We start from the raw sequence: 16,306 nt of genomic DNA, 5'->3' as shown, positions 1-16,306 counted from the left end.
AATACATTTCACAGGTTGTAATCTAGACCCTATAGTATATGCTGTATTATTAATAGTCATAATTACTGGATCTTTTAAGACGTCAAAGCGGGTGAGAACGTGTTTTTCTTATCTGACAGATCAAGGATTATAGCTACATGCTTCATCATATAGCTCCAGTGATGCATGCTGGGTAAGAGCAAATGAGAACTGAGCTGGTGGTAGACACTCACAGAGGTCGGTAACAATACACCTGGGGGTCTTCATAGCTTTTTAATCAACTCCTATGTTATATTGATTCCTGGAAAAGTGTTTCATACAGGAGTGGGCCATGGAAGGCTGGCTAGCTGGTCAGGGACCAAAGTTCTTCCACTGAGATCATTGAGGTCTTGTTGTCCGTAGTTTATTAGAGTGTTGCATGCTGGTAGCTAGAAGGAAAAAAAGGGTAGATGGTGAACTCCAAATCACTCTCTCTCTTGTAAGTACAGCATGAACAGTCTTTAAATCATGTTACGGTACTATACGTAACGGTCAATTCTTTGTAGTTGTAGATTTTTTCAAAAGAAAAAGAAAGGACTGTGTTTAAAAACAACTGTAAATGGGTATATAGTGTTATAGAATTTACATCCAAACACCTTAAACCTTTGTTCTCTCTCTCCTTTTTGTAATTCACCACCTCCCCAACCGTTCACATAGCTGTGCTAACCTACAGAATGGCCTCCAGGAGGCCATACACCTAGAAATCTGTCTACACCAGAATAACCATCCTTTGTCCTTTTGTCTCCAAGAAATTGCCGCCTTTTCTCATGTCACATGTCTGTATTCTTGGCCACGCCTGCCATTTCATATGACGTACAATGGATTAGCCAATCACATCCTGGAAGCACCGTACCTGTGTTTTGCTTGAATATAAGGCAGAGCAAGACATAGGGACTGCCCTTCTGGGATGAACCACTCTTGTTGCGTTATCCTGAAGTCCTTGCGCTCGTATGTTTCCTCAATAAACCAGACTTAACCTTTTGAGCGAATCTTGGTAAATCCTTTTTTGACTAGATCAGTTAAATTCCATTACAATAGTACAACATTGCTCCATCAGTTTCTACATTGTGAGTTGAGTTGTGAGAGATTGGTGCGTGGTTGAGGGATTAGTGCTAGTTGGTTGGGATTGGTGGTGGTTGGTGGGGACTGGTGTATGGTTGGCTGGGATTGGTGGTGGTTGGTGGGGACTGGTGTATGGTTGGCTGGGATTGGTGGTGGTTGGTGGGGACTGGTGTATGGTTGGCTGGGATTGGTGCTGGTTGTTTGGGACTGGTGCATCGTTTATTGGGATTGGTGCTGGTTGGTTGGGGTTGGGACTGGTGCATGGCTGGTTGGGATTGGTGCTGGTTGGTTGGGGTTGGTGCATGGTTGGTTGGGATTGGTGCGTGGTTGGTAGTTGGTTGGGACTGGTGCTGGTTGGTTGGGATTGGTGCGTGGTTGGTAGTTGGTTGGGACTGGTGCGTGGTTGGTAGTTGGTTGGGACTGTTGCGTGGTTGGTTGGGACTGGTGCGTGGTTGATTGGGATTGGTGCGTGGTTGGTAGTTGGTTGGGACTGGTGCGTGGTTGGTTGGGACTGGTGCGTGGTTGATTGGGATTGGTGCGTGGTTGGTAGTTGGTTGGGACTGTTGCGTGGTTGGTAGTTGGTTGGGACTGGTGCGTGGTTGGTTGGGACTGGTGCGTGGTTGATTGGGATTGGTGCGTGGTTGGTAGTTGGTTGGGACTGTTGCGTGGTTGGTAGTTGGTTGGGACTGGTGCGTGGTTGGTTGGGACTGGTGCGTGGTTGGTAGTTGGTTGGGACTGTTGCGTGGTTGGTAGTTGGTTGGGACTGTTGCGTGGTTGGTAGTTGGTTGGGACTGGTGCGTGGTTGGTAGTTGGTTGGGACTGTTGCGTGGTTGGTTGGGATTGGTGCGTTGGTTGAGCTGCAGTGGAGGAATGAGCAGCATAATGGGTTGAAGACAGATGAAAGGACTGGTGTAACATCAGTGATACACGTGCGCAGACTGAGAGAATCTTTGCAGATTAAATAATCCCCTATTTCTGGCCCTGCTCCCCAGGGCCTCTCTTACCTGCTTGATGTAGATTTAGAATGAAAAATATCTCCTTCTCTAATGAGTAGAGGCTGTTTGAAGTTTTTGTGCCATAGTTTTGATTAATTGAATTGCACACAGCGATAAATTAATGTTAAGTCATTTCTGTTTGTGATGGAGATAGAATGGCCTGCAAGGAGACATATTCTAACCAGACATGTTTTTATGCATTATCGACAACATTGCACTCTTGTGAGTAAACACAGTCAAACCCGCCAGGGCGTCTGTTTGGGTCTTGAATACACTGCAGCAACTTTGATTTTTTCCCCCACCTCCAACAGTCTTTGGTAAATTATTCACAATGCATCTTAGTGATGTACTGTATCTTGGTGTGTCTTGACTGATAGATGTGTCAGACTTCGCAGGGCTCTGCTCCCCTTTGAACACTTAAATGTTCCAACATCTGTATGAGAAGGATAATCTAAAGTTCTTGGACATCTAAGAAAGTATCCTGGGTAGACAGAGCTGCCACAGTGGAGAGGTTTTAATGTTACATTTCTAAACTGTGATAGATGGTTTTAGAACCCATGATTTAAAGCTGTAGGGACAGTGAGAGGAATCTGCAGTATAACTGCTGGATCCATGAATAATAGAAGGCTGAGTGAGCCAGACTGGTACACTGAACCGAGTGAAAACCAAGATTATGGATCTTACATCTACAGGAGTACTACTCTACAGCACTAGCCGATGGGTTTATTTGATTTGTGGTTGGATCTGTGTTCAACCTTTACCCATGATCCTAAGATCCTCTTTCAGGGAGTGAGGTCAAAGGTTTAGGTGACTTTTATCCTCCTTAATAACAAAATTATCTGCCCAAAGGTTTCAGAAATATTGTGAGACAGTTTGGACGGAAGATGAAGCCATTCTCATTCAATAATGGTTTTCACCACATGATCTATCTGCTACTGAGAAACGTTCATGTTGTATTCAGGCCAGAACCGAGTATAATAGGCGAGAGCCTGCAGGAAGTGTGGCCTGTGTTGGTCATTGGGCTAATGCTAGTTAGCTAGCTACATCGTAAATTCGTCAAACGTAATAATTTCCACACATATAATTAAGAAATACCGATAGCTAGTTCAATCATGATGTAACTAAGATATATGCTAAAAAATTTTTTTTTTCCATCGACAGATTTAGCTACAATGTCTGCACGCCATTGCCAAATTACGGTCGCCTCAACACCCACCATATTTGTTGATAAATTATTGACCGGAGACGTCGCAGTCACAAAGAGTTGTGGGAGCAAAGGGAGCAAAAGTGACGATCGCTTGTTCACTTCAAAAACAACCGTTCCGAAGGGCCCTTCGAAGGGAGTACTTTTGCACCCTTCGGATTGGAACACCCTTCAATATGGCGGTGGTGGGCGTGACCCTGATTATGTTCCCTTCGAAGGGTAGAGCCCTAGCATTTGGAACACAGCCTGTATTTTCGGCCATTGGGTGAACTGTTTTTTTGCTTCCCTCTGGAAAATGTAGAGGTAGGATCTGTATGTCCATCCCCCCTTTGTTCTCTGTAAAGCACATTGTGTTGCCTCTGTGTATGAAATGTGCTATACAAGTAAAGTTTGATTTGAGTTGATTATGGATCAGACCAGGACACCATTACTGATGGTGGTTCACTTAAACAAAAAAGATATTGGCCAGCTCACCTTAGGAAATGAGAAATGATTTGAGAATATGAAATTAATAAAACAAAAATCAATCCCTTTAAAAAAAAAAAATGTTTTATACGACTTTAGACAACGGCTAGACGACAGCTTTTTAAATAAACCTTAACATCAACATTACCACAGATTATTTGTACAGACTACAGATCTTTTGTGATAAATATTCAAATATTTAGGCAAGGCAAGTTTATTTATATAGCACATTTCAGCAACAAGGCAATTCAAAGTGCTTTAAATGAGACATTAAAAGCATCAATACAAAGTGCAAGAAACACATAAAAGGTCATCTAAAAGTAAATGTAAAAAAGGACATTTAAAAAAAAATGCAGTGTATAAATGAATAATTATTTGATTTAATAAAAAGCAGCGGCACAAAGAAAAGTCTTCAGTCTTGAGTTTAAACAACTGAGAGTTGCAGCAGACCTGCAGTTTTCTGGACGTTTGTTCCAGATTTTAATTCTGGGGACAGAAAGCAGGCCTGTGCCAGATGACCTGAGAGGTCTGGATGGTTCATAACGTAGCAGCAGATCAGAAATATATTTTTTAAACCATTCAGTGCTTTATAAACCAACATCAGTATTTTAAAGTCAATTCTTTGACAGACAGGAAGCCAGTGTAAAGACCTCAGAACTGGAGTGATGTGATCCACTTTCTTAGTCTTAGTGAGGACTCGAGCAGCGGCGTTCTGAATCAGCTGCAGCTGTCTGATCAATTTTTTTTTTATAGTAGGCTGACTTTATTGTTATTGTCTTAATGTGACTGTAGAAATTCAGGTCTGAGTCCACGGGATGTTCAGCAGGGATCTGACGCTCTGCCCAGACCCTCTCTCTTCTCGCCTCTCAACACTATGCTAAGTACAGCTCTCCGGCTGTAATTAGTGTTGCCTCCAGAATGTGGCCACAGTTTTTCATTCACGTGTGATTAAACAGCATTATTGAAAAAGGCCAAGCCCTTGGTGTCCCTCAAGCCCCCCAGTGCACCGAGCAAGCCCCCCGCCTATCACACACAGGATGCTGCTTGGTATTCAGCCCACACTCTCAGTAGGGCCGGTGTTCATCAATATTAACTCCAGCTGCATTGTACAATGGCCTTTCAGTCTTATGAAAACTGTATGTGTGAGAGTATTTGTGTGAAAAAGTATGATTCTTTATTCTGATTAGTGTGGGATTCGTGGTTTGATGGTCTGCAGTTTGAATTAGAGGCTGTGGTATTTCTGTGGTAATTACTTCGGTTGAAGTAGTTTCTGGTTGCATATGTATGTTTTTTGTTATAGAGACTTCAAAAATTATTACTGGCTCATTGTACGTTCTGGGCCTCTAAACCGGCTCTGACCTGTTTGTAAACACATTTTAATAATCATCACAACCACCCCTGGCCTTCCTGGCCTCACACCAGCTTTGATGGCTTATTTGCTTATTTGTTTATTTATTTACATATTCATTTACTTACCTCACCCCCCCCCCCCCCACCCGAAATCAAATTTTAGCTGACATTTCTTCTCTCAGTGGTGAAGGATGACCTTTGAGAAAGAACAATTCCTGCCAGTGTTGGGCTTGAGGTTTCAGCCTCTCTGCTAACCACATCCCTCTACACATGTACCACTCAGTCTACACATGTACTGTACCACTCACTCTTCACATGTACCACTCACTCTACACATGTACCACTCACTCTACACATGTACCACTCACTCTACACATGTACCACTCACTCTACACATGCACCACTCACTCTACACATGTACCACTCACTCTACACATGTACCACTCACTCTACACATGTACCACTCAGTCTACACATGTACCACTCACTCTACACATGTACCACTCACTCTACCACTCACTCTACACATGTACCACTCACTCTACACATGTACCACTCACTCTACACATGTACCACTCACTCTACCACTCACTCTACACATGTACCACTCACTCTACACATGTACCACTCCCTCTACACATGTACCACTCACTCTACACATGTACCACTCACTCTACACATGTACCACTCACTCTACACATGTACCACTCACTCTACACATGTAGGCCTACCACTCCCTCTACACTTATACATGTACCACTCCCTCTACACTTAAACATGTACCACTCACTCTACACTTATACGTGTACCACTCCCTCTACACTTATACATGTACCACTCACTCTACACTTAAACATGTACCACTCCCTCTACACTTATACATGTACCACTCCCTCTACACTTATACATGTACCACTCACTCTACACTTAAACATGTACCACTCCCTCTACACTTATACATGTACCACTCCCTCTACACTTATACATGTACCACTCCCTCTACACTTATACATGTACCACTCCCTCTACACTTATACATGTACCACCCCCTCTACACATATACATGTACCACTCCCTCTACACTTATACATGTACCACTCCATCTACACTTGTACATGTACCACTCCGTCTACACTTATACATGTACCACTCCGTCTACACTTATACATGTACCACTCCCTCTACACTTATACATGTACCACTCCATCTACACTTATACATGTACCACTCCCTCTACACTTAAACATGTACCACTCCATCTACACTTAAACATGTACCACTCCGTCTACACTTATACATGTAGAACTCCGTCTACACTTAAACATGTACCACTCCCTCTACACTTATACATGAACCACTCCCTCTACACTTATACATGTACCACTCCCTCTACACTTAAACATGTACCACTCCCTCTACACTTAAACATGTACCACTCCCTCTACACTTATACATGTACCACTCCCTCTACACTTATACATGTACCACTCACTCTACACTTAAACATGTACCACTCCCTCTACACTTATACATGTACCACTCCCTCTACACTTATACATGTACCACTCCCTCTACACTTATACATGTACCACTCCGTCTACACATATACATGTACCACTCCCTCTACACTTATACATGTACCACTCCATCTACACTTGTACATGTACCACTCCGTCTACACTTATACATGTACCACTCCGTCTACACTTATACATGTACCACTCCCTCTACACTTATACATGTACCACTCCATCTACACTTATACATGTACCACTCCCTCTACACTTAAACATGTACCACTCCATCTACACTTAAACATGTACCACTCCGTCTACACTTATACATGTAGAACTCCGTCTACACTTAAACATGTACCACTCCGTCTACACTTCTACATGAACCACTCCCTCTACACTTATACATGTACCACTCCCTCTACACTTAAACATGTACCACTCCCTCTACACTTATACATGTACCACTCCGTCTACACTTATACATGTACCACTCCCTCTACACTTATACATGTACCACTCCATCTACACTTGTACATGTACCACTCCCTCTACACTTAAACATGTACCACTCCCTCTACACTTAAACATGTACCACTCCGTCTACACTTCCACATGCCACCTATTGTAGCATCCCCATGCTCCATGTTTGTTTCATCCTCTGGCTCAGCAGACCAGAAACCAGGCCTGGCTGTGAGGAGTCTGGCGCAGATGTTCTTCCCTATGCTTTTTGACTGCATGGTCTGGCCGAGAGCCAGTCAAGGTTAACACCACTGCTAACGTCTGCTTCTCTCTTATCTCTCTCTCTCCCTCTCTCCATTGCGAGCAGCAGCTCTTAAACATGGCCGTTGAAAGACAGACACGCTCTGGGACAGGTGCTGGTTCCTCCAAAGCTGCACAAAAAACAAACATGTCTGGTGTGCATCCCTTGAATGGTGAATGGAACCAGTGTGAGAGAACATACATACCGTTGCCCCATAGCTATGTAATGTCTCTCTATCTGTAACATTCCCTTAATGTATTCAGTCTATACGAATACTACTGTAGCCTTTGGGAATACTTTCTTCTCTAGGAATGTCGGTTAATACTCTATCATTATATATTTACACATTACCGTGCCGCTCTGTTGGGTCTGGATCTGGGTGACCGGGGACTGGGTTTGGATGGTTTACAGATTCCATGGTTAAGCATGCTTCTGCTGTTGTTCAAACCTGCTTCCTTACATTTCAAGGCTGCCTTTCTATTAAACCAAGAGAGGCCAATGGGATAACTCAGATTAAGTGTGTGTGTGTGTGTGTGTGTGTGTGTACATGTGTGTTTGTGTGTGTGTGTGTGTGTGTGTGTGTTTGTCTGTGTATGTGCCAGGGAACCCAGGGATGTGTGAGAGGCCCCACAGGTCTCCTCATGCATTGACAGCGGATAACCTACAGAATAAACACAGCTCCTCCCCTTTATCACAGGACCAACACAGCTCCTCCCCTTTATCACAGGACCAACACAGCTCCTCCCACATATCACAGAATCAACACAGCTCCTCCCGCATATTACATAACATTTACATTACAGTCATTTAGCAGACGCTTTTATCCAAAGCGACTAACAATAATTGCATTTAACGTAGGAAAAGCCAATGTACTACTACTTGCCAGAACTCACAAGTGCATCTTCTCTCTAAAACAAGTGACTAAGAGCATAATCTAGAGAGCACATAACCAACACAGCTCCTTCCATATATCACAACACAGCTCCTCCCCTGTATCACAGAACCTACCCAGCTCCTCCCACTTATCACAGGAAGTGAGAAAGGTTGGATGATTCTTAGCTGTCTTAGCTCCCTGTTGCCATGGAAATGGGCCTCATCACTGAGCCCTGCTTGTTATAGGACTTTCTAACGCAGTCTGGCAGGGCTGGCCAAACGGTGGAAGCAACATCTACAAAATATTATTTTTTATTCACATCATGGCACAAATGTGTGCAGAGGTTCCTGATCATCTGTGCGTACGGTCTGACTCTGAGCTGGGGGTGAGGGGGAGGATATGGCTAGTCCCTGGAAAGGTATGGGAATGAGCCTTGTGAGAAATATACAATATACCTGTGGAACCGAATGACATTGTGTACCTTCTGTTATATGCTAAAGAGGAGCAGCATTTAAAGCACCTGTGTAATAGTGTTTTAATTATATTCGCCAGTAATTAAACCCCTGCTTTCAAGCAAAGGGCTTGAAAAGATACTGCTCCTTGTTGCAGCTCAGAGATATTAAATGGGGATGCTCATATTGTACATTTTGCAAAGCATTTGTGTCAAATCAATTATTACCAGCTTGGTACTGATCAGGATAGAGTACTCGACTGAAAAGCAGGAGCTGTACTACAGAGTTGAAACTAAATGAAATATTCATGATGTAATACAATATGTTCTTCTATTCTTCCCTAATTTTGTTCAACTCTAAGTAAGATGTCTAACTACCATCTACCATCAGTTGCCTTTATAATGGATCTGGAGATAATCTCCAATCAGCTCTGTTGTATATCAAAAGTGACATCAGTGTTCTGGCCAGATCACTCAGAAGCTTCCAAACATTTGCTATTGAATTTGAGGATTTTAACCCCGGAGGGTTTCCTGAAGCCAATTGAATTGGATGTCTTGAAAATGGCTGAGTTTTTTATTTTTATCGAGTTGACTGAGCTTTGCAGGGCTCCCGGCAGTTGGCTCTACTGCATGGCCTCTGTACGTCTGTCTCTGTCTGTGATTAACTCTGTACTTCCATCTCTGTCTGTGGTTAACTCTGTACTTCCATCTCTGTCTGTGATTAACTCTCTACTTCCATCTCTGTCTGTGATTTACTCTCTACTTCCATCTCTGTCTGTGATTAACTATGTACTTCCATCTCTGTCTGTGGTAACTCTGTACTTCCATCTCTGTCTGTGATTAACTCTGTACTTCCATCTCTGTCTGTGATTAACTCTGTATTTCCTACCTGTTGGTGGTTAACAGGACGCTCTCTTCTCTCTCTTTATTTCTCTTTCTTCCGCAGAAACCTGTCGAAGAACCCTCTGACCACCCTGTCGTGGCAGCTCTTCCAGAACCTGCAACTCTCTGAGCTGTGAGTTTGTCTTTCATACGATGCTTGACTTCTTTCCCGCTGAGATAACACACAAGTCCTTCGCTGAGATTAAATTAGGCTACAGTTAATCATTTGCACTCTCCCAGTATCTGTCCGGAGAGACGTCGTTTTTAGATAATACAATCATAATTTGTGATTGTGTTGTGCAAAACATCTTGTTTGTTTGAGGAGGAGATAGAGAAGAAGCAAGGGAAGGCCGTGTCAGATTATCGAGGCGATGAGATCTTCAGAATCATTTACCCGACTTAATGAAGACACAGACAGGAAATGCAACAGCCTTATCAGAGTCTGACCTCATTTTCTTATTTGTTATGAATATTTGAACAATCAAAGTGTTTATGAAATGAGTTTCCTCTTTTACCATCAGAGAGAACATTGCAGTCTCTGGGCTGGCTGCGTGTTGTAATTTTCACATCATTACAGCAAAACTGTTCATCATCTGACCCACTCTGGCCGTCGTGGGGACATCTCCTGTGATGTCTCCTGTAGGGTGGGACAGGGTGGTGATGTCTCCTGTAGGGTGGGACAGGGTGGGACAGGGTGGTGATGTCTCCTGTAGGGTGGGACAGGGTGGGACAGGGTGCTGATGTCCCCTGTAGGGTGGGACAGGGTGGGACAGGGTGAGGTGTCCCCTGTAGGGTGGGACAGGGTGGAGATGTCTCCTGTAGGGTGGGACAGGGTGGTGATGTCTCCTGTAGGGTGGGACAGGGTGGTGATGTCTCCTGTAGGGTGGGACAGGGTGGTGTTGTCCCCTGTAGGGTGGGACAGGGTGGTGATGTCTCCTGTAGGGTGGGACAGGGTGGTGATATCTCCTGTAGGGTGGGACAGGGTGGTGATGTCTCCTGTAGGGTGGGACACGGTGGTGATGTCTCCTGTAGGGTGGGACAGGGTGGTGATGTCTCCTGTAGGGTGGGACAGGGTGTCTCCTGTAGGGTGGGACAGGGTGGGGGTGTCTCCTGTAGGGTGGGACAGGGTGGAGATGTCCCCTGTAGGGTGGGACAGGGTGGAGATGTCCCCTGTAGGGTGGGACAGGGTGCTGGTGTCCCCTGTAGGGTGGGACAGGGTGGGGGTGTCCCCTGTAGGGTGGGACACGGTGAGGTGTCCCCTGTAGGGTGGGACAGGGTGCAGTGTATAAGAGGCTGGACTATTTAAAGCAGTCCTCCATATTGTGCTATTTCCAGACGTAGAAGCAGGGCAGGTCCTCCAAGAAGGGTGTGTGTGTGTGTGTGTGTGTGTGTGTGTGTGTGTGTGTTGGGGGATAGAATAGTGCTGAGGGGTAGACCTGATTTCACAGATTGGGCAATGAGAAGGGGAAAGCACCGATTTCATACCAGTACCATTCTGGTTTCATATCAGTACCCCTCTGGTTTCATACCAGTACCATTCTGGTTTCATACCAGTACCATTCTGGTTCATACCAGTACCCCTCTGATTTCATACCAGTACAGTACCACTCTGGTTTCATACCAGTACCATTCTGGTTTCATACCAGTACCCCTCTGGTTTCATACCAGTACCCCTCTGGTTTCATACCAGTACCATTCTGGTTTCATACCAGTACCATTCTGGTTTCATATCAGTACCATTCTGGTTTCATACCAGTACCACTCTGGTTTCATACCAGTACCATTCTGGTTTCATATCAGTACCACTCTGGTTTCATACCAGTACCACTCTGATTTCATACCAGTAAGACCGTCCCTACCAGACCGCTGGCCTTCATACTGTAGCTGATGCTTTTGGCTGATGCACCCCACCCCACCCCAACCCCTTCCCAGTTCTTTTCTAGATGGTTCTACGTGGATGACAAAGTATGCATTGGCCAAATGAACATCTTGAATATGATATTCAATGGGAGTAAGTGTGTGTGACTCTTTTACAACTAGTTTTGATGAAGGGGTCAGGGCTGGTATCTTAAGAGGGCATTGTTTGTTCACCATGCCTTCATCCAGGGTTTTTCCTGGCTCAGAATGGGTCTTTGGGGGGGGGGGGGGGGGGGGCTACTACGGATAAACACTAATTTAAAAAGTAACATCTTTCCTTCTTGTGAATTGTTATTGACATGAATGACTAAGCCCTTTGACTATGCGACAAGAAAGGACCCCCTGAGCTCCTGGGCCCGGTAGGCCCGTTCGGTAATATGTCTTTGCTCTTGGTGGAACGTCTGTCTCCCGCAGAGAGCCCGACTTTGCAAACTCGTACTGTTGGAATAAAAGTACCCAGTTTTGGACTTACAAAGGTGAACCTTGGCATTCTCGACTACTTGTTTATTTATTATCAGAATAAATCCAGTACAAGCGCTTTTTGGACACCACTCTCTTCTTGTATTTCCTGTGACTGTAGTCACACCAATGTGTGAGTTTTTCTTCTGAGGCTGACTGAAGTAGTTGAGGTGGCACTTTACTTACGGCATCGCTCCAGGACCATCAACCAGAGGAAACTGTTACTATTTATGCTCATATCTCAAGGTACACGTAGACCCATAGCAAGAGCAGACATTAAACACACTTTAAGAAAGTTATACAGCTTGTATGAAAATAAAACGAGGAGATTATTCTTGAGATGTCTTTACTTCTTAGAGCATGAGCTTGGCCAGATCATTTCTATTGCATGGTACTGTAGCTGTCTCATGTTATTGCAGTGAGCAGTGTGATTCTTGCAGATTGCTCGAGGCACTTGGCTACCCTGGGGAAAACCAAACACAAGAAAACCTAAGATGTAGAAGATAAAATCGATCTACTTTCTCTACACTTCCACTTCCACATCTCAGTCAAATGTGATAAAACCCTGTTTTCCTTATTAGAAGATAATTATTCAGACTAGTCAAGCGTTATTACGACTTAAGTTTCTTTGTTACGACTTAAGATTCCTTGGTTTTGCAGTTTTGTCAGACAGATATTGCAGACAGATATTGCAGACAGATATTACAGAGATATATTAGACAGATATTAACAACAGATACTACAAAAAGATATTAGACAGATACAGACAGTTATTAGGCATATATTACAGACAGATATTATAGACAGATACAGTATTACAGACAGATATTAGACAGATTTTACAGACAGATATTAGACAGATATTACAGACAGATATTAGACAGATATTAAAGACAGATATGACAGACAGATATTAAAGACAGATATTACAGACAGATTTTACACGCTCTCAGTAACCCAGGTTATTCTGTGACTCTCCTAAAAGAGTCCGACCGTGATGCTGATTTTCTTGAGCCTGGCTCCAGCTCCGGCACCTGCTGCTTCTGGAACGTAGACGGATAATCTCGTCTTTTACTTCGCCTGTGCCCTTTAGCCAAAAGACAGGAGCTACAGCCATGATTTGTAAGCCTGTGAATCTTACCAGGGTGAAGGGTTGATAAATGCTAAATCTGCTGTAGTTACTCTGAGGGTGATACTGTATGATTGGAGATTATTCAGCCACTGTCGAGCAAGTGTGCACACTTTGGCCCAGACAAAAAAAGAAAAATATATATTTCTGTTCTATAGCAGCTCAACCGATCTGCCGGTGGCAGTGTGCATCTTCAATCCTTTTATTCTGTTGACTTTATTTTAATCCCGGTCTCCCTGTGAAGCGGAGAGCTCCACAAATCCAAATATTTATGCGTCTCTCCATGAAAGGGATTTCCATTTCACTAAAAGGGATAGATCAAACCTGTAGTCCTTTTGATACGCCTTGCTGTGGATTAGTTTGAGTCCAATGAATGAGACAGGGAAAACTGCATGGGGCCACATGAGCAGCCAAAGAAAGACAGAGGAAGATAATGGGAATTAGTTAGTATGTGCCTGTCGTCTTTGCATTGAGCTTTCATCTCTAAAATGCCCGCCAAGGTTGCCGTGAAGCCCTAGTGTAATGACTTCCTCATAAGACCGAACTTAACCATTTTCTACATGAATACCGATCTGAACGGTATCAATGTCGTCGCCACCCCCCCCCCCTCTTTCTCAGTGATAAATATGCAGAGGGATGATGTCTATTTTTTCTACGCGCTGATGACGACGTTCTCCTGAGCGTGAGCATCAGATGCAGCATGAAAATGGTGGCCGCCACCCCTTGTTGAGAAGTACGAGGAGACAAACTTCAGTTGATGCTCATGCTCATACGCTCATGCATACAGTTGTTCTAGCACTCACAGGAGGGTTGCTGAAACCGCGGTACATTTAGCCCTGTATTGCCTATAAGAACTGCTTGAATGGGCTTCCCACAGGCAATCTGTGGCCGCTGGCTGGCAGGCTGATGCCTTGACAGCTACATTATCTCTGTAGCGCTGTAAATGCATTGCCTCCATCCACCTCTGCCCACACACCACCAGGCATCTGGACCAAATAAAAGTGACACCGGCAAGCAGAATGCCTGGAACAAGGCATATATAATGACTCATCTCCCTTTCTTCCCAGAGTGATAGATTGCTTGTACAGTATGATAAAAAAAAAAAAATCCAGTAGACCAATAAACATGAGTTTACTGTCACCACTGTGGACAAGTAAGGAGAGCATTTAGAAAAAGAATTAGGATTTAAGGATTTATTTATATACAGTAGAGGAATAGTATTCTGTTCACAGAATAGGGATATTAAAGACTACTGTATGCAAGCTGAGATCAAAGCCTATGTAGAACAACATACTATATGTTCTATTGTTGTGTGGCATCCATTTTAGCTCAACCGAGGCACCTGTGTGTTCATCAGAGCCAACTTTCAGCTCCGCCACCACGCAAGCCTATTGGCCTGTATCAACTCTGCACAGACAAATACTGTAGAAGCTCATGTACGGTATGAGAGCAGTGGTTATATTAATGATCATAATTATAAGCGTGAAAGCTTCTCTCTGGGGTACCCCCTGGGACAGCCGGCCAGGCCGTGATGGGGTGTTGCTGAGAAGGCTGTGTGTGTGAAGGACAGCAGAGATCCTTCCAGCCCAGTTCGGGGACCTCCGTCCGCACGTTACAGGCTTAGAAAGGAGGAATATTGCTGCCAGTGTTTCTGGGGAACCAATGGGAAATAATTACTGGTTTATACGCCCTGCTGAATAATTTGTTTTCTGATTTTGTGTGAACTCTGTTTGACCTTGTTGCCGGATGGACACGTCAAGCCAGCCAATCAGGGTTCATTCTGCATGTCTGATTTGAGCTACTGAAAATGACTGTGGTCCGCCTGTGAAATTTCAGTATAATTACTTCACAGAGTACCGTGGATATTATGCATAATTCATGATAACAGGTGATATACTGTTGACCTCTCGCAAGGACATTTGGACAGTCATTCATCTTGACAAAACTGCCCAATTGGAGGAGGAAAATTGGCATATGCAAAACGCTGACTCCCTATATGTCGAATAATGTCTCTTTATAATACGCCATACCTTCTCCGGCGATACGTACAATATACAGAATATGAAACGAATTACTCGCACTGAACTACACCCAAGATTGATCGCCCAATCACATATAGTACGGGTAGACCTTCCCTTCTGGTTTCCAGAGTAGCCATTCCAAACAAAAGCTCACGTTTCCATCCAAAGGGCTCTTACAGCCTGGCTGCCTCCCAACATATTGTTAATATTCATCTGTGTGCTGCGCTGATTGCGGTGCGTGGTTCTTGTTGTTTGTTTCCAGGAGGTTGGATGGCGTGGTGTTCGACTGCGGCTGTGACGTACGCTGGATCCAGCTGTGGCAGCAGAGGGGCGAGGCGGCGCTGCACACCCAGCAGCTGTACTGTCGCAACGGAGCCTCCAAGATCCGCCTCAACAACATGTACATCGGCAACTGTGGTACGGCATCCCCCCCCCCCCCCCCACCTTCCTGTGTTGAAGGGTGGAGGGTGTTAGGGGGTGTTGAAGGGTGTGAGGTGGTGTTGAAGGGTGTGAGGGGGTGTTGAAGGGTGTGAGGGTGTTAGGAGATGTTGAAGGGTGTGAGGGTGTTAGGAGGTGTGGAAGGGTGTGAGGGTGTTAGGAGGTGTTGAAGGGTGTGAGGGTGTTAGTAGGTGTTGAAGGGTGTGAGGGTGTTAGGGGGTGTTGAAGGGTGTGAGGGTGTTAGGGGGTGTTGAAGGGTGGAGGGTGTTAGGGGGTGTTGAAGGGTGGAGGGTGTTAGGGGGTGTTGAAGGGTGTGAGGGTGTTAGGGGATGTTGAAGGGTGTGAGGGTGTTAGGAGGTGTGGAAGGGTGTGAGGGTGTTAGGGGATGTTGAAGGGTGTGAGGGTGTTAGGGGGTGTGGAAGGGTGTGAGGGTGTGAGGGGGTGTTGAAGGGTGTGAGGGTGTTAGGGGGAGTTGAAGGGTGTGAGGGTGTGAGGGGGTGTTGAAGGGTGTGAGGGTGTTAGGGGGAGTTGAAGGGTGTGAGGGTGTTAGGGGGTGTTGAAGGGTGTGAGGGTGTTAGGGGGTGTTGAAGGGTGTGAGGGTGTTAGGGGGTGTTGAAGGGTGTGAGGGTGTTAGGGGGTGTTGAAGGGTGGAGGGTGTTAGGGGATGTTGAAGGGTGTGAGGGTGTTAGGAGGTGTGGAAGGGTGTGAGGGTGTTAGGGGGTGTTGAAGGGTGTGAGGGTGTTAGGGGGTGTTGAAGGGTGTGA

General features: G+C 44.9%; 1 protein-coding gene across 2 annotated transcripts in view; it reads left to right on the top strand.

Annotated features, from left to right (window-relative positions):
* Positions 1-16,306, top strand: part of ntrk3b (neurotrophic tyrosine kinase, receptor, type 3b) — a gene marked incomplete at both ends in the record, with an annotated part of 161,635 nt that overhangs the window by 70,483 nt on the left and 74,846 nt on the right. For both annotated transcript variants that reach the window (XM_084436618.1, XM_084436619.1), the window contains 2 exons: positions 9,643-9,711; positions 15,367-15,521. In XM_084436618.1, coding sequence (XP_084292744.1) covers positions 9,643-9,711; positions 15,367-15,521 — 224 coding nt within the window. The remainder of the gene's footprint in view (positions 1-9,642; positions 9,712-15,366; positions 15,522-16,306) is intronic.

Source organism: Borostomias antarcticus, assembly GCF_949987555.1.
Source record: "Borostomias antarcticus genome assembly, chromosome: 4".
In the NCBI taxonomy this organism is placed as follows: domain Eukaryota; kingdom Metazoa; phylum Chordata; class Actinopteri; order Stomiiformes; family Stomiidae; genus Borostomias; species Borostomias antarcticus.
The sequence above is the reverse complement of the archived record's forward strand: the minus strand, read 5'-3'. Positions and strand labels throughout refer to the sequence as shown.